The following is a 19833-nucleotide window of genomic DNA, read 5'->3' as shown; positions in this document are numbered from 1 at the left end:
CAAAGGTATTTACCACCTCAATCCACTCATTACACACAGGCACAGACTCAGGAGCTTGAGCTAGAGGTAATCTGCTTAGTGCGTCAGCAGTACCTAAGGACTTGCCTGAACGATAATACAACTCGTAAGAATAGGCTTGTGGCATTAAAGACTACCTCTGGATTCTACCAGAAGTTATTTCAGGAATAGGTTTGTTAGGGTTAAATAGACCTAACAGAGGTTTATGGTCTGTATTTAGAGAAAAATTATGATGGAGCCTTTTAAAGAGCAAACACTAATGTCAGTGCTTCCTTATCAGTTTGAGAATGATTACATTCTTTATTTAGAGTCCTGGATGCAAAAACAACTGGTAACTCTTCACCATCCTTCTTCTGACATAGAACTGTCAGCAGAGACAATTATAGGTAGAGTAGGGTCAAAATGGATTAAACAAGCATCAAGCAACAGAGACTTAGACTGTTGGAAAGCTTAACTATGCTTGGCATTCCACTTCCAGGGAACATCCTTCCTCAAAAGTTCATATACTGAAACACAAGCGATTGTATTTATAGTAGTCAAAGGACGCAACTCAGGACTGAGTAAAATTTGACTATGTATTCATCAAGTCAAGTTTTGACAAAATTTTACCACTACCCAAAGTAGCAAAAATATCCTCAATTCTAGGTACCGGATAGTTTGTGACTTTAGTAGCTTGGTTAACTGTTAACCTACAGTCACCACAGATACGAACTGTGCCGTCGTCTTTTAGCATGGGCACAATAGGTGCGGCCCAATTAGAGTGTGCAACAGGCTGAATAATATCCTGCTCAAACAGCTTATCTAAAGCAGCATCAACCTTAGTACGCATAGCATAGGGAACGTTATGAGCCTTAGAGTACCTAGAGGATACTGACTCTTCCAAATCAAAAGATACCTCTAGACCTTTGATAGTTTCTCGTTCATCCTTGAACACTACTGGATACTTAGCTACTACTGACTTAGGCTTATCAGCAACAGCATGAATAGTACAGTCATCTAAAATGACACGAAATCCCAGAGCTGGCATCAAATCACAGCCCAATAGCTTAGGACCCTTGTCCTTAATAATGACAATGGCTCAGTCTTCCAAGACCAGACCTCGGAAACCAATCTTCACCCGAATATGGCCTCTTACTTGGATCCTGGATCCTCCATGTTGATTTAGCTCCGTAGAATAAGGCATAATTTTGGGGTTTTCATTCGGAAAACTCTTTAGGAACTCATGTTCACCCATAAGGGTACATACTGCACTAGCGTCCAGCTGAAATTCTATATCAGCCCTATCATTTAGCATTAGCCTAACACAATAGGATTCTTTCAGTTCTTCCATATTAGAGGAATTAACTGACAAAATGTAATCACTTGACTCCTTACCACTCGAGTTATCTACCAGTAACTCTACCAAACTTACATTCTTAGACAATGCTGAAGTTTTATTAGTGCTAGACTTTTTAGAATGACTTTTCCCACAGCCACTGCAGGGTTTCAGGTTTACTTGAAAGAACTTCCCTAGCTTTCTCCTTCCCTCCCTGCTTAGACTTCTGCTTAGACAAGGAACTAGATTTAGGAGTAGTAGATTTAATAGCAGTTACATCTCTGCTGCAAGAATTTGCTTTCTGACTGAACTCTCGGATATCTTTCTCTGCTGCTTCCTTGCAACAGCAATCTCTACTGCACGAGTGAAAGTCACGTTCTTCTCTGTCAAAAGAACTCGCTGCGTACTTTCTTCTTTGAGACCCATAACTAGCTTTTCTTGCAGCATCTCCTCTAACTTATCACCATACTCACAAGTAGCTGCCATGGATTTTACAGCAGCCACAAAACCTGAAACATTTTCATGAGCCTCCTGATTCCTTTTATAGAATTTAAACCTCTCACAGATAACTATCACTTGTGGTTTATAGTGATTTCTCTAGTTCTGTAACTACTTGCTCAAAAGCACACTCTTTAGGACTCTTAGGACTCACTAAGTCCCTAGTTTGCCTATACAACTTAGGATCTATTATTGATAGAAACGCTGGCACCTTCCTATCACCACCTATGTCGTTTGCCTGGAAATATAGACACTATCCACATATGTAGAAAATTTCTCAGATTCCTCATAAGGGCCAACATTCCCTATCAGAGCCATGGCTAATACAATTAGATGAATTAGAAATAATCACAAATACATGATACAAATAGGTAAATTACAAAAAGTCTTAATTAGGTTAGGTTACATAGGTTATTGCATTAATGCACACAAAAATAGGTAGCTGTTATTACCCTCAAGCTAGGTTAGGTTAGGTTAGTGTATATTCAGTTGGGGTAACACACAGTTAACTTAGGCTAAGAAAAGATTTTATGGTTAGGCTAGGCTAATACAAAGTTAGGCTAGCTTAGTTTTGCAAGGCTAGATAATACATAGATTCATTAGACAAAACTTAGGCTAGATTTACCTAAAGTTAGGCTAACTTAGGTACACACACATAGGCTAAGCATAGAATAAACTCGGCACGAGATTAGGCCTGCATCCAAAATCAATTTCATAGCAAACCTCTCCAATTCCCCAGTCTGTTTTAGGTTAGGTTAAATTTACCCTCTGGTCTGGTCCTCTTCGTCACCACTTGTAATGACCTGGCTGACAAGCATTACTTAAAACTTACAAGGTTACTTAGGTTATATTGATACTGTTGATCACTTAATGGTAAGATAGGCTAGGGCTATATTATATCTTAGTTAGGACACACTTCCCTGGGTAGTTAGTCTGCTGCCACTCATTGGACAGCAACCAGAGGTTCCACAATAACACCAGCAGCTAGATACATAAGCTAATATAATATAACATTGCAGACTAACGAATGTACACTCGGCAAGGAAAGTTAGGATACAGTTTTTTTAAATCTTCAGACATATATTGCTCAATAATGCGGTATCTGGCAACTTTAGAAAGGGGAGGAGCTTCAGTCTTATTGTGTTTGTTTTTTGCTTGACCTCCTATAATTTTCAATCATATTCTACGATTCTGAAATCATTGATACTTAATGCAGTAGTAAGCTTTACAGTATTCCTTCAAGCTGTAATTTGCAGCGACAGTTCAGAGCAAAATAAACATTTTTCAACATAACCTACCAAGTAACCTTACACAAATGAATTTATGACACCACAATGAATGGAATGCTTGTATAATTGGAAACGCGATCTTCCATAATGAAATCAAGTTAAATTTGAGCAATGTCCAACAAAAAACATGGGGAACAATAAAAAAATTAATGCAATGTTATGATGAGAGAGAGAGAGAGAGAGAGAGAGAGAGAGAGAGAGAGAGAGAGAGAGAGAGAGAGAGAGAGAGAGTCTGCTGTTGTAGAGCCTAGGCCTATATGTAGAGCTAATATGCTGAGCTCATTTCATTATTTTTTTTCTTTTAGACATTGAGTGATACTATATTTCTATAGTATGTTTTAGCAATGGAAAGAGAGAGAGAGAGAGCGAGAGAGAGAGAGAGAGAGAGAAACTATGGCAACGTCAAAATCCAGTTACTTGTGTTTTTCCGCCGAAGTTCTCACGCTGCTCCTCACATGATAGAGAACGCTCTTGCAGATTTAAATAGATTTGGTCAACCTACCCTAGCTGTCACAACATTTACTGCCATTAATTCCAGCTGACTTTTAACACCGTGAAATACAAATATGAATGTGTAAAAATTTAAGAAATTATCGTTACCCCGTATGATGATGCAATAATAAGCCTGTTCATAACGGAAAACGAGTAAATATTGCCGTTCTGATAGACAGTACTACACCGAGATATCCACACACTATCTTTTAGATCTCTATGAATGAAGTTATCTGAGAAATTCTGATTACTTCGGACATGCACAGTGTTTTTAAATATCTGAACGTTTCTGTTTTGCAGATTTAACATATAGGATATAATTTGCACTGTATTTTCTAGATTAAATTTACCGAGATTATGTGTTTTCTGTAAGAAAAAAATTAAAATTTGATGAATGAAATCTAATGAAAACTATATCCTCACTTTCCTTGCTGAGTGTACATAGTACAGACTTACCAGATTACACTGACACTGGTCTATAATAATACTTTAAATTAGGCAAGGGAATGAGAAAAGGATTGGTTAGTAAGGCAATATAGGAGAGGCACTAGAATAAGGATAATTTAGAAGAATTGCCTAAAGCAACATTTAGCCAAGTACTCTGCACCATTGCTTCACACATGCTGTTGCTATGCTATTTATATAGCACCCTCTAGAATAATATCTACCCACTACAATTGGGTACCCTCTAGAATAATATCTACCCATAACAATTAGGTAATGTTTCTCATAAACAAAATGTTAGAATTGCTTTTATATAATAGCAAGGAAATTGAAAGACATATTTCTTTACTATTTAATATAAATATATATACAATCACATACTACTCCATTACAGATGAATTCCAAGCCATTGACTTGACAATTCTCGCCAGCTGCAGAGTCTTTGACTGCTTCAAAGCCAGGAGAAAGATGTGTCAGACACTTCTTTCTTGGGAGAGATGGTGTGACAACATCCAGGTTGAATTGTCATCAGAAAGTACCAGCTAACAGGACAAAGTACACTGATCTGGATCATCAGTTACAAAGTCCAAGGAGGAGGGGATCAAGAAGGACTCAAACCTGGCAAAAGATGCCGACAGATTTGGAGTCCGCAATGACATCTGAGAAGGGGCCGAGGTACTGATCTCCCCTGCCTTGTAGGCTCACATCAGAGAAGGTCCATGAAGATCGTCCATCTTCTATGCCAAGGCCAGAGCAAGACAAGAGATGGTCCTAAGAGGGTAGATCTCAGTCTGACTCTCGCAAGGGCGCGTGCAAAGCACGAGACAGGAACCCTAAACAACAGTCACATGCCATCCAGGGGCCTCAGGTCCCTGGGATGGCAAGACCAATAGAAGCTTCTCATCTGTGGCTAAATCTCAACTGAGGAGAAAAAGGCTACTTTCAGATGGAAGACTAGGCTGCATGGGGCCTATGTCCTTCACAACTGAATCAGAGAGAAGCAACCCTCGGCGGAGAAGAAGAGGAAGTCCATGACCTGCTGAAGAGCAACTCTGACCCAAGAAGAAGCCCAGTCAATGAAACCAACCAGCTAAGACGGATCTGGTCCCTGGAACAGTGCTGCAGAGGACCGCAAGAGATATCCAGCCATCCACTGCCGCTCAGCACAAAGCCTATTCTTACAAGGGAACCTGGATAGTCTCTAGTCTTGCAAATACAGGGATGTACAGCCTGAAGAACCATTTCTTGTGTAAATGACACAGAAGGTTGGGTCAGGGAGAACTCTTCTCAATGCCTTGGAAGCAAAGCTATCGAGTCGGGTGAAAGGCGAGGTATTCCAGTATTTGTCTATGACTCGGGGTGAGCAATGCTTGTTGAACCCCTAGTGAATCAGATAAATAGGGAGAGAAGACGCAGGCATCGATGCCTTCCCATAAGGACAGCATGCCTCATCGTAGTGGCTCATGGGTCAGGTACAAAGGAGCATAAAAACCTAGACTTTTGTTTTACTGGGAGGCAAACAGAAAGACAATAGGATCCCCTAGTCGAGCAGTCTCTCCGTGAAGAAATGAGTGGAGGGCACACCCTGTCACAGTTGAACCCGATGCTGAGCTTGCCTGCCAATTCATCCCCTCTGGGAATGTATCTGGCTGACAGAACTATCGAGTGTGCTATAAAACACTCAAGTACCTGCAATGTCAACTGAGGCAACAGAAAAAAAAAAACAATACCCTCCCCTCTGTTGACACATGCCACTATTGTGATGTTGTTGTTAAATGACACCACTGAGTGTCGCAGACCCCATCCTGAAAATCTCGGAAGGCCAAAAAGGCTGCCTTGAGTTTCAGACTGTTGATGAGGAGGTACTTATCATCTCAGTCACACACCTTGAAGAAAACAGTCTTACAGGCGTACGCCTATTCCTGGATCGAAGCATCTGAGAGCAGACGCATGATGTGAGGAAAATATGCAAACCTAAATTCTTCCTCAGCCTTCGAAGGGGAAAGACAGATGGAGGGTTTGAAGCAGACCTCCTTCATTCTCCATGATGAGAATGACGGCGAAGTTGACCCATGGGGAAGCTTCTGCAAGATGACAGGATACTGAGGACAACTAGCTCTAGTCAAGTTGGCATTTCCTGAATTGGGAACATGGGAGAGGAGAAGGGATAGAAGTTTGATGAAAAAATTGCCGACACCCAAACACCCAAAGGGAAGTAGTTACTTCTTCTGAAGGATTTACACTACCAGGTCTCAGCAATGTCGCTGTCAAGTCCAGAGACTCGACAAGTATCACTTCATCTAGGCATCTACAACAGAACTCCTGTACAGACAATACTTCCTCCTCTCTTTCCTGCTGCCCTCCTCTCGACTGGAAAAGAGGGTGGAAAGAGACACCAGTATGTGCACTTTCTCAGAAGGAAAGAAGAGGGGTGTGTGTTTCTGTGATCTCCCTCCGAAGCCTGGGACTCCTTATGAGTCGAGGAGGGCTGACCAGACCCTATGGTCAGGCCAAGAAGTACGAAGACCCAAGGGTCTTGGCCACTGTCAAGAGGACAAGGCAGTGCCCTGGCACATTCCTTGACTACTGCAGTATCTGGCAAATCTCTGAAAGAGAAAGGCAGAACCAAGTACAGGCAGTCTCCGATTTAAAATGGGGGTTCCGCTCTGACACCGCGTCGTAAGCCGAAAATCATTATAAACCAAAATAATCATAAGAAAAACTTACTTTTAATCCTTTGAGTGTCCTTTGGGTATCTTGAAAATGATGTAACCTACACTTTTATTGTCTTTCATAAAAAAACCCTCCAAATTTTACCATTCTAGAGAGAGAGAGAGAGAGAGAGAGAGAGAGAGAGAGAGAGAGAGAGAGAGAGAGAGAGAGAGAGAGAGAGAGAGAGAGAGAGAGAGAGAGAGAGAGACTGCCTCACCACTTATCTACCAGAAAAAGACTTGGAATTTCACAGAACTAGTGTGCTCCCACATTTTTACTTTTAAGTATCATCCTACATCAAATACAGCTTAAATTATTATCCTATTACTACTCTATTAATCTTTGAAATTATATGATTAAAAAATATCATTTCAAAGTCATCTTAAACATTAGTACCCTTTTCCAGCCAAAAGAGAGAGAATTACCACTACAACTTACATTCAGCCATTCTTGTGCTGGCACGGCAAGAGAGAGAGAGAGAGAGAGAGAGAGAGAGCAGAGAGAGAGAGAGAGAGAGAGAGAGAGAGAGAGAGAGAGAGAGAGAGAGAGAGAGAGAGGGGGGGGGGTTTATCTCTTTAATCTCTTGAGGAATGTTATCCATTTCTCTTTATTGTGACTGACAACAACAAAAAATGGTTTTTTTCTGTCTTCCAAAGATGTACTACTACCTTTACTAAGCATTTTTAAAACACTATAAACACACACACAAACAGTGTGCATATGTAAAGAGACTCAAATTAGCAGTCTTTTCCGGAGAGAGTGAGAGAGAGAAGGGCTGAACTAAGTATCTATTCATATATCTATCCATTTCTCATTCTACCTTTTGGTGAGAGAGAGAGAGAGAGAGAGAGAGAGAGAGAGAGAGAGAGAGAGAGAGAGAGAGAGAGAGAGAGAGAGAGATGGGGAGAAATTGATCTTCTACCCTTGGTCAGAAATGTGTAATTTGACATATTTCCATTCTACCCTCCCCTATATCTTCAAAGCTCTGGGCAAAAGAAAGGGTGTGATATTTCTTTGTTTAAAAATTGAAATAATTTACTTTAAAAATGCATAAAATGTTGTCATTACAGTATATTATTATTATTATTTACTCTCATTAATATTTGAAAAAGTACTTATTATTAGGTGTCATTTATTATCATACAAACGTGGTTAGCAAATTTGTTAAAAAATTCTTGTGCTGTCATTCTCTTAGCTCTCTCTCTCTTTCTCTCTGTTATCTCAAGAGTGAGAGAGAGAGGGGGTTTATCTCTTTAATCTCTTGAGGAATGTTATCCATTTCTCTTTATTGTGACTGACAACAAAAAAATGGTTTTTCTGTCTTCCAAAAGATGTACTACTACCTTTACTAAGCATTTTTAAACACTATTGTGCATATGTAAGAGACTCAAATTCAGTCTTTTCCGGAGAGAGAGAGAGAGAGCTGAACTAAGTATCTATTCATTATCTATCCATTTCTCAGAGAGAGAGAGAGAGAGAGAGAGAGAGAGAGAGAGAGAGAGAGGAAGAGAGAGAGAGAGAAATTGATCTTCTACCCTTGGTCAGAAATGAGTAATTTGACATATTTCAGTTCTACCCTCCCCTATATCTTCAAAGCTCTGGGCAAAAAGACAGGGTGTGATATTTCTTTGTTTAAAAATTGAAATAATTTACTTTAAAAATGCATAAAAATTGTCATTACAGTATATTATTATTATTATTTACTCTCATTAATATTTGAAAATTAGTACTTATTATTAGGTAAGTCATTTATTATCATACAAACGTGGTTAGTCCTCACCATCTCCGACAAATTTGTTAAAAAATTCTTGTGCTGTCATTCTCTCCCTCTCTCTCTCTCTCTCTCTCTCTCTCTCTCTGTTATCTGAGAGAGAGAGAGAGAGAGAGAGAGAGAGAGAGAGAGAGAGAAATACTACTCACCCTCCTTTTAGTGTATGCAAAGCCCGTGAGGTACAAGCTTTGTGGTTGGTTAAAATCACACCCTTCCTGCCAATAGCATGTCGTCAAGGAGGATGAGAGGGGAGGAGGGGGTTGTCACAAGTTGTCATTGGCTACTCTCAGTCCTTCCGGCCAATAGTGTACCATCATGGAGAGAGGGGGTGCTACGAGCCCTCTTATGGGCTACTTCTAATCCCTCGAGCTGATATTGTGTTGTCATGAAGCCTACGTCAAAGCAATAAAAAAAATTGTAACACAACCGATGATGGAATTTTAGTATATTTTTATGTTTATATACATTAATCCATATTTCTTTGAAGGATATATGCAGTACAAAGAGAGAGAGAGAGATATGGGCAGTTGGCTTTACTTAAATTTCAAGAGTGGAATTATTCAGAGAGAGAGAGAGAGAGAGAGAGAGAGAGAGAGAGAGAGAGAGAGAGAGAGAGAGAGAGAGAGAGAGAGAGAGAGATATGGGCGGTTGGCCTTGCTTAAATTTCAAAAGTGAAATTACTTGTGAATTATTCAGGGAGAGAGATATGGGTGGTTGGCCTTGCATAAATCCCAAGTGAAATTATTTGTGAATTATTCGGAGAGAGAGAGAGAGAGAGAGAGAGAGAGAGAGAGAGAGAGAGAGAGAGAGAGAGAGAGAGAGAGAGAGAGAGATTATAGAGGGAGAGGTGGAATGAAGTGAATAAATCTCAAAAAGAGTGAAATTATGAGAGAGAGAGAGAGAATTAAGTGCAGTTTAGTTTCATTAAAATAAAATAAAAATCAGTAATTAGTAAATATTGTTCTATGAAAAATCCGCAAATGTGAATTTTCTTCCATCATATGCATTGGACCCAGTCATCCAAAATATTACCGTCGAGAATCATAAGAAAACCTTACTTTTAATCCTTTGTGTATCTTGAAAACAAAAAATCCTGCATTTTATTATTGAGTTTTTCATAAAAAACCCTCTAAATATTGACCATTCTGCCGGTTTGGATGCATATTTCTTCCGTTTGGATCAGCGTCGTCTGAAATACTGTTGAGAATCATAAGAAAACCTTACTTTTAATCCTTTGGGCGTCTTGAAAACAATGAACCCTGCATTTTTATGGAGTTTTTCATTAAAAAAAAAAAAAAAAAAAACTCCAAATCTTGACCATTCTGCTCTTTTGGATGCATATTTCTTCTGATCGGTGTCAGGCTGGTGTTGTCCACAATACTGTCGAAAATCGTAAGAAAACCTTACTTTTAATCCTTTGGGTGTCTTGAAAACAATGTATCCTGCATTTATATGGAGTTTTTCAACAAAAAACCTCCAAAATTTGACCATTCTGCCATTCTGGAGCCATATTTCTTCCATCGGATCGGCGTTGTCAGCATCGTAAACCTGGAACATGCGTTGTAACCCAGGATATAATTTTTCGATGACTATATTTGAAAAGCGTCGTAAACTCAGAACGTCATAAGCTGAGCCCATTGTAACCCGGAGTCTGTCTGTAAAGGTCAGTTCCTAAGGGTCAAGCCAACTCGGGACTTACAAAAACTGGAGATCCAAATTAGGACAAAGTCCTTCTTCTTAACACCAGAATTGCCCACAGCTTGCTGCCTAGTGTAGGAAGACCCAGCCCCGGCAGGACCAGTCTCCAGAAGGCAGTGTCCTCTCCAGGAAAGGTTGCATCCTGGGAGAGAAAGCCTTAAAAAAGTAAAGGATCGTGGATCAATCAGGAGATGTCTGGGGGAAACCAAGAGGTGTCCTCCAGGATCGCTGCCCCTCATTACGGAAGAGAATACCCTTCATGGCAAGGAGAAGCAGCAAGGGATCCCCGCCCATACTGAAGCAGAGTAAGGACAATCTGCAGTCGGCAAGACCCCTACAAGGCAAGAAGAATCGTACTCTGTCGAGGCAGAGGAGCTTGAATGGTGTCTCAACCTGAATGAACTCCTTGTCTGAAGAAAAGGTATTCATCAGGTTGAGAATCCTCTCACAAGCAAGGACCGCAGTGGCCACATCAAAACTCCTGGTCCTTTCGGGAACTGCAAGGGCTACGAGTGATGAAGATTATTCACAGGGGGAGCAATAATCCTGTCCCGGACGAATCGACGAGAAGTTCTCCAAGAAACGAGGGTTTGCAATTTGAAGAGGAAGATCCTCAATGCTTCTGGAGCATGAAACTCCCATTCCTTTCTCCCTGGAGGGAGAACTTTGACAGATCCCAAGAAACCCTCCTCGACTACCAGGTTGCACTACGAGACAATCCGGGGACCGATCCCGAAAAGTACATCCCAGCAGCCAAACTCTGAAGAAAGAAAAATTCATTGGAGGTCTCTCTGTCCACCTTGCACCTCTCGGAACAACAGAGAGGAAAAGAGAACAGGTGAGGAGAAAGAGCACTGCTACCTGTCCTGCCAGGAAGACCAGCAGGAGAGGCAGACCATGAGCGATAATCAAACGAAGGTGATGACTGCAGCACAGGGGAAGAAGAGCACTTGTGCCATGGTAAAACGCTTTCCTGGGAAGAGCAGAAAGTTCACTTGAACAGTGTCGAGAATCCGATTCTGATGAACCAAGCGGGGCCAAGCCGATCACACAAACATGATCTGGACTGGGTGGCAAGTGGTGGACTGGGCAGCAGGCACGGCGAGCAAGCCGAGCCAAGCTGATAGAGCAAACACAATCGGAAGCTGGGCAGGGTGGAACTTGTCTGCCCTGAACTACTACTGACTTCTTGAACTCTAAACTCCTTCGAGGCCAAAGCCCCTCAGGAAGAAGGTTGAAAAGGGGATTATATGTCTGCTATCCTGTGTGCCCGAACCATACGGTCCAAGACACAAGGACGGGACCCAACCAAGCAAGAAAAACAGCTGGCAGGTAGTGTCGAGACAAGTGAGTGTCTTTGCACCTTCTCTCATCCTATGCCTCTCGCCAGGTGAGCACTCTGATTCAGGGAATCTGAGCGTCCTACGGGACTCCCAAATCTTGAAAGAACAATCACTGGGAGAGGTCTCCTTTCAGCTTCCTAAGAAACTGAAAAGGGCCAGGCACAGAACCAGTCTCAGATGCAGACTTCTAAGGACTGGTAACAAGGGTGAGGCCGTGTGCTCGCAGCCTGCGAAATGCAAGACCCCAGAGGAGAATGTGAATCGGTTCCTGCCCCAGGGTGGGAAGAGCCAATGAGAGAAAATTGCCTCCCAGGAGAGATGCAGTCTCTTAGAAGTCCAGCAGGACTCCCAAAAGGAATCTCTTCTCTGCTTCTTCAGGCATTCAAACCGTCGGGATAGAGACACCAGGTTGGGAACCTGACTGAGCACTGGTAGACGCTTGGGGAGCGCTTGTGGTGCTGGCAGGATGAGCCGAGACACCTGGGTGCTTCGGCCCTTTCTCTCGCACTGCTCATGAACTGGGATGGGGAGAGTAATATCCAGTACCAGTTCGGGATACTCGATATTCCACAGAATCTTGAGCACTTGGAGCGGCTCGCAAAAGAGCACCTGAGTCAGCACCCGTCTTAGAGGAGCAACCTCTAGGACTGGTGACGGGAGCGCAAACTGAGGTCTGTGCGACCCGTTGCTCCCGAAACACAAACCCATGGGTATGCAAATCGACCCCTGAACCCGAAGGTTGGGAAGAGCTGACGAGAGACCCACTGCCTCCTCGGAAGGAGGCAGCCCCCAGATGCACAATTAATGACTTCAAGGGGGAAGAAGCAGCCTTCCTCTCCTTCGGCTGACAGGGGGCTATCCAGTTTCCTGGGCCCCCTTAAGCCTCAGAAGAATGGAAGAGGCAGCAGAAGACGAAGTTGAAGATGAAGTTGAAGAAGATGGCGGCTACCTCCCACAGGGCATCTTCTTAAACCTCCACTCCAACATCTTCCAGGATGGTGGACCCATTGAAACCTCCAGGGGCATCAAACACCAAGAGTAGGCACAAAATAGATAGCAATAGATGCGATCAGGACAGCTGAGGCAGGAGCTACAGGAGCGGTCTGGATGGCAGGAGTAGCAACAGGTGCGATCAGGACAGCTGTGGCAGGAGACCAGGAGGAGCTGCCCAGTGACTGGTCGCCAAGGCAACAGGAGCAATTAAAACAGGAGGCACAGCAGGGGTGGCCAGGACCACAGATATGCCAGAGGCAGTGCCACAGCATACAGTACATGAGAGCCAGCGAATGATAGCGATCGATCAACATCAACAGGGGACAGAGTTGGATCAAGACACTGACATGGACCTACACCATCCCAACAAGGAACTGTGGTCGATCCCGAAGCAATCACTGTATGAGTGTCAGGAGCTCATTCAGGCTAAGATATCCAAAACTGTGATATCCAGCCAAATACTACTGCACCTACAATGCTCACTGTCAACCTGAAAGAAAAAAGCAAAGTTGATTAGTAGAGGGAGACTCCTCTTGTTCTGAGGGGAACTGCTGTATGAAGCGAGAGGAGGCCCCTGAGAAGAGGTTGCCTTCCTCCCCCCACCAGCGATCTTCGCCCAACAAGTGAGTGAAAAGGGCGAAGGGGAGAGGTCTCTCCCAGAGGAGAGACAGAAGAAGCTATAGGGAGAGAGACAAGGAAGGAGAGGCCACCAACAGCGCTGTAGAAGCAAAACTTATTGATGACACCTAGCAACCCTCCTCCGACACTTCCTCCCTGAAACTCCTCCACAGTGCAGGTATCAAAGAGCACCACTTGGCACAAGTCAAAATAGGGATGCAGTTACACCCTTGTACACAGAGGGTGTGAGGGCCAATGTTAGGGGAGCGAACTTGTTACGCCCCAGTCAATGGAAGAAGAGCAAAATATTACAGCCCTGGCTGCCAATCCCAAGGCACAGGTGCTGGAGAACAATGGCCTATGCAAGGCTATCACAGATCGTAGGTTTATATATTAATACATACCAAACACACAATATATACACAAAGATTCAAAAAAGATCCCACTGGGAAAAAAGAGCTTAACGACAGTCAGACAAAGAGCTCCGAAAACATGTCAGACAGAGCTCCGAAAACATGTCAGACAAAGAGCTCCGAAAACATGTCTGCAATACATGATGGCCGAAAGCAAACTGTAATGTTTATATCCGTGCAGGCGGGTATTTACACCTATATGACGGTAGTTACTGCTTAATCACCTTGTTCAAGAGTTTAACTGCTGTGTCCAGCTTCGCCATAAGTAATTGCTAATGTAAAGGACCAATGGTTTGTATATTGTGTTGGAACAAATATAAGTGTATTGCAGAATCTTTACTATCTCTCTTTTGTCCTTCTACATTTACATCTTTTCAAAAGAAACAAAGGAGAAAATCTGAAAATGTAACTTAATGGCTGCACCCCCTCCCCCTGTTGTCACACTCATAAAACTTTCACCATAACCTCCTCAGGCATTATGTAATTTTTGAATGGCCCCCTAAGTTGCAATGATGAAACATTTTGCAACTTTGCTCAAAAATACAGTTCACTAAGTATGGTTTTAAAGTATCACGCTATATTTTTTTTATCAAAATATCAGCTAGATCATTATAAAAACATTAAAACAGTAATTTTTAATTATCAGTATATAAGAAAAGACGTAAATACTTAATGAATTTGACTTTTTATCCACCACAGTAAAGTATTTAACATAATGAATGTATCAGAGATGTACTTTGTGGGCGTGGTCTAACCAGACATCAATTGTTTAAATGGCTGTTTGCCTCCCCTCACCTTACCCGTAGGTCGAGTGCACTTCGCTCTTCTTGATTATATCATTCTTATGAAGCCTATAGGCCTATGAAGAAAATAATGACGGAAGTATACCACACCAAGACTGTGGAGGAATTTCACATATCCTGCATTATGGTGTTATAGACACCCTTTATAACTTACAAAGATATGACGGAACTTTATATTGTTGCTATCTGACATATAGCCTAGTATGTTATCATGCCAATAGCATAGGCCTAGACTCTAAAGCCATATTATTATTATTTATAATACCTTGTTGTCATTCTCCAGAAACTGCACACAATAGGTGTGGCTGATAATGTCCGACCTGATTATAGTCTTCCATTCCTAGAGTAAAAGTAAAATAATAAAAAGGTAGAATTAATTGTATTTCTACTAGTGAAGACTACTCTCCACCTTGCTTATTTATTTTTTTTTCTTCAAACTGAAGAAACCCCTTGGGAGACTAGACCTACGCAGCCTTGGCTAAAGCCTAAGCTATGACTTGTAATAATTTATTGCAAGTATCAAAATCATGACCCTTACTAACATTTGCTTTATACACAAAACTACAAAAGCAAAGAAGTAATAACTTTGAATCCATATTCCAAATGCATCAATTTTTATCATTAGACTATGCTCTGTGTAACTTTTCTTTTCCACTCCATCGCGACATCCTCTTTCACAATTTCACTATATCCAGGCTGACAGTTCCACGACTCACAGGAGTCATGGTGAGCCAAGGGATTCATGCTACAGTAACGTATTTAGTTATTGTAGCATGAAATATTTTTGTTTTTCACGATCCAATACATTTCAATAAGATTCTAGATAACAAGTGGCCAACTTTTCCTCATACGTACATACACGTTTGCAGAGTAAAATATAAGATTTAATACTAAGTGGCAACTTGAGAACAACTCTTGCCCAGTACAAAAAAAAAAGTTGCATGACTTTTGCTGAATACTGTACATCGACTATGAAGATGCACAAAATACCAATACAGCATATTCTAATAATTAAGTCAGCATTACACTATGCACTCATTGACAAAATATTTGGAAACCAGTGGATATAAATATTAGATAACTCATCTCTCTTAAACATGTACAGATTTCACATCTCAAAAAAATTATGTATATACATACTTTGAAGTTTAGCAGATGTGGTGCAGCTTTATTAAAAGCAGGGGAATCTGTTTTTGAGACTAGTCGTGATACAGGAAGAGACTTAAATATGGTCTTTTTCATATGATTCAACTTTTCTTCCATCTGTCTTATGTCTGGTTGTGGTAGGATACCAGAAATTTCATCTGGAACAAATAAACTTTTTATCTATAAAACAGAATACATGCACAGAAAGATACACTTTACCTACAGTACTGAATTCTAGCACATTTTTATATGATGACAATACTTAATCAATTTGCTTTTATTTACTAGAAATACCTAATAAAAGTGATCATCTGTCATAAACAACAGCTGAACAGTAATCCAATAAAAGTTGTCTTTTTAATCCTCATGATATTCACAACCTTGCATAAGTTGTTATATGTTGAATAAATCCAAGAGCTTCGAACTAAAGTACACAATTTGAAAAAAAATTAGTTTTAATTGACAAGAATACAAATGAGCAATGACTTACTATCAAAAACAATGCTTTCAAAAAGGTTAAGTCCAAAATATGGTTAATATCTACCTTTCAACTCTGGATGTCTATTAAGAACATGACTGAGGACATCAACAAGTTGTTTCTGGGAGAGACCTTTAATAGCAACTTCTGGTGGTGAATTTGGGGAGACTGTCCAACTCCTACACTTTTTCAAGATTGGTGACATCTGCATTATCATCTGGAACATAAAACCAATATCTTAGCTACCATTCAATCTATTAGCTATATACAGTATAGCTGTTTTTAAAGTTTATCAAAATACAGTATACAATAATGTATTTTAAACAAACTACCAAGTCTTGATTCCCTTTGCTCTGCTATGAAGGGCAGGAGCATGAACAAATATAACAGGGCAGCTACATGAAGAGGCCAATGATAAAAGTAAGGATAAATGAATAGAACAATACAGTTAACAAAGGGATGCTGCAACAAACCTTTGGAACAACCTGCAAGGCAATGAAAAGATACACAATTGTTAAATTATTACAACAGTATGCAACATCATCTGGACTTGCACATGACAAAAAATCATCAAATCTGGCTCAAAAGCAGACTGAACAAGTCATGTCAAACTGAAGCATGCTCAGTATTTTCAAAAATATCTCTATTCAATCTACCAATGATAAGCAGACATTTAACATGAGAAACGTTTTACAGTTTAGGGTGATATAAAATTAGCATTATACAGTAACAAACTTCTCAATAATGTAGTCTTGGGGCTCTGGAATGTCAATTGATGGCACATGTTTGTTACCAGATGTAAGTTTATGGTCCTAGACAAGGTCAGGTTTGGGACAGAAGCAAACTTCATTTATAAGCACCCTTAAAACACTGGGTTAACTAATAAAAACACTCATCTCTCACAATATCACAATTCTTTAAAGTAAATGGTATTTTTCCTAACTATACAAACCTGAAGTCCTTTACATTAGGAATTACTTACGGCAAAGTTGGAAACGGCCGTTAAACTCTTGGACAAGGTGGTTAGGCAGTAACTACAGTCAGGTAGGCAGGAATACCCGCCTGCCCGGATGTAAACATTCCAGTTTGCCTTTTGGCTCAGGATTCAGATTGAGGGGTGGCATGAGGTGGGCATAAAGTAATGTAAAGGACTTAAAGTTTGTACAGCAAGGAAAAATACAATTTACTATAAAAAAAAAAAAATTTTTGACGTAGGAAAAACCTATTTTTGGTAGTCGCTGTTCAGTCCTCATTGAGTTACCTTCCATGGTCTACCAGAGCTCCATAGTGACCAAACTAATATCAGAGAATTCTCTTCTAGTTGGTCTTTTGGCCAGGTATTGTGTCGTAATGATTAACATTATAACACGTGATGGAGTATATAATGGACTCAAAGATAAGAGGGCACTTTCCCTTATCTTCAGTGAAGCTGAACCCAGTTTTTCCAACATCAAAAGAACCTGCAAGAAAGAGAAGTGACTACTGCGCATGCATGTCTGCCCTCTTGTTTACAACCGGGCCATTAAAAGACCCAGGAGCCATTACTCTCTGTTGGTCAATGTAGGCTGATCCCTTGGCCAAATCCCATACCTTTTCATCAGGGAAGTGGGAGGGTTTTGAGGACTCAAAAGCAACTACCAAAAATAGGTTTTTCCCACGTCAAAACCTGTTTTTTTATAGCGTAGTCGCTGTTTCGTCCTCAAGGAGCTTTACAAAGAAATTGACAGGTGACGAAAAAGGCTTAAGCTCTCACTTTTTAATCCCAACACCCCAAAGGAAATAACATTTCCCATCCAAGGTCAAGCCACAGATTTCAAGTCCCATTCTTTATTCCAAATACTCTTCAGGTTTTGATGCCAAGGAACAAGAAACTAAACACAAACTTATGTTTTAGGATGTAGTTCTGCAGTGGCTTACCTAAGTATGCCGAGTTTGGTTGTAGTACTGTTGCCCCTCTCCCAGCGATAGTTAGCATACTCACCATCAATATGACCCCTGGTTTTGTGCCGCAGCACCTAGGGGTTAAGACTAACTATGCCACCTACTGATACATAGTATAGTCGAATTTGTTTGAGCATGTGGCAATAATTTAACTGATGACCACCCTGAACATTTGGAGACTTCTTCAAAAGAGATATTTCTGAAGAAGGCCAAATAACTGATGGTCAGCTATTTGCGTGATGCATCGTTCCCATCTAAGAGAGCCCAGTTCACTAATACGAACTCCTGATACTAATGCAATCAAGATCACCTTTTGTAGCCTGTGCGTTTTGGTTGTATTGGGTCCACTGAATTGAGGGGTTGATAGAAGTCTAAGCACCTTGTTCAGGGATCAGGTAATTGGGAGCCTTTTGGGAGTGGGCCTTTGTAGAGCAAAAGACTGCAGAAGGGAAGTGACAACTTCTATATTGGAGTCAATCCCAAAACCATAAAGCAAGGGTTCCATTAATGCAGCCTTGTATGCCATGACTGTTGTAACCACAAGGCATTGGTCTTCAAAAGGGTATATAAGAAAAATAAAGTTTCTATGGAAATCTCAACTGGGCTCTCAGTATGGATAAAATCTTACCATATCTTCCATACGGACTGGTAATGCCAGATAGATGTATGTAATTTTTGCACTACGTACCTAGCAATGTTGGGTGAGTAATTATCATGATAGATATTTTTTAAAAATCTATGCGTGAAGGACTCTGCTTAGAAAGGAGGATGCCTAAGAGACTTTCCCTCCTACTGTCTGGGATAGAACAGCGGACGACAGTGGAATTGATCTTTTTGTCCGTTGTTGAGGTAATAGGAACCAATGCCTGTTTGGTCAATTTGGGGCTATTAAGCACACTGTTCTTATGAAGGTTAGAAGTTTGATCAAAACCTTTGAAATCTGGGACAATGGAGGAAAAATTATCGTCCTCCCCTTATTCCAGTCTTAAGAAAGGCATCTCTTTCTGCTGCTTGACTGTCCAGGTTTAGAGACACATATATTAGGAGTTTGTGATTCTAGTATGTGGTGAACAGGTCCACTTCCGGTTGTGGAAGCATGCTGGCTATTGTTTGAAAAGAGTGGTTGTCCAACATCCACTCTGCTGAGGCTGTCGTTTTCCCTGATAGAGAGTCTGCTATTACAATGAGACCCCCTGTGAGGTGAACTGCAGACATGTCACTTCCTTGCTTGCGCCATCCGAAGGATGGCTAGCATTACCATATTGAGAGGAGGTGATCTGATCCAGACCTCTTGATGTAGGATATTGAGGTTATGTTCTCTCTCTTCTGGAGGTTTGAGTTTTTTGAGAAACAACAAGACGGCCATAAGCTCCAGGAAATTGATATAAAAATTCCTGAGTAGCTGATCACCTCCCTGCCACCTGACAATCCTCCCAATGTCCTCCCAACCTGTCAATGAGGCATCTGTGTGTTTGTCACTCATACAGATGGAGGAGTCAGATTGACCTGTTTCACCAGAGATTCCTTCCAAATCCAAGGTCGAAGCATCTCCCAAACTCTTTTAATCCTTTGATGAGGTCTGTCTCGCATCTTTTTTCTTGCATGTGATAGCAAGAATTTGTTCACATTTTTAGTTGCAATTTATGTATTGGATCTATTACTGACGAGAACTCCAGCAGGCCCATCATACGTTCTGATTGCCACCTGGAAACCTGGGCTGTGCAAGAACTTTTGAGGACTTGCCTTATTCTGTTTTGATTATGATGGGGAGAGACAACTGGCTGTGAAGAGTTTCCCAACACAGTCCCAGCCACTGAAAGTGTCTGCTGGGCGTGAGGCAGGATGTTTTCAAATTTATAAT

General features: G+C 41.1%; 1 protein-coding gene across 4 annotated transcripts in view; it reads right to left on the bottom strand.

The window, feature by feature from the left end:
• Nucleotides 1-19833, bottom strand: part of LOC136851251 (uncharacterized) — a 62945-nt gene that overhangs the window by 7538 nt on the left and 35574 nt on the right. For all 4 annotated transcript variants that reach the window (XM_067125208.1, XM_067125209.1, XM_067125211.1 and 1 more), the window contains exons 4-5: nucleotides 16098-16248; nucleotides 15548-15711 (exon numbers count right to left, since the gene is read on the bottom strand). In XM_067125208.1, coding sequence (XP_066981309.1) covers nucleotides 15548-15711; nucleotides 16098-16248 — 315 coding nt within the window. The remainder of the gene's footprint in view (nucleotides 1-15547; nucleotides 15712-16097; nucleotides 16249-19833) is intronic.

This window comes from Macrobrachium rosenbergii, chromosome 23 (genome assembly GCF_040412425.1).
Source record: "Macrobrachium rosenbergii isolate ZJJX-2024 chromosome 23, ASM4041242v1, whole genome shotgun sequence".
Lineage (NCBI taxonomy): Eukaryota > Metazoa > Arthropoda > Malacostraca > Decapoda > Palaemonidae > Macrobrachium > Macrobrachium rosenbergii.
This window is presented reverse-complemented; position numbering and strand designations above follow the sequence as displayed.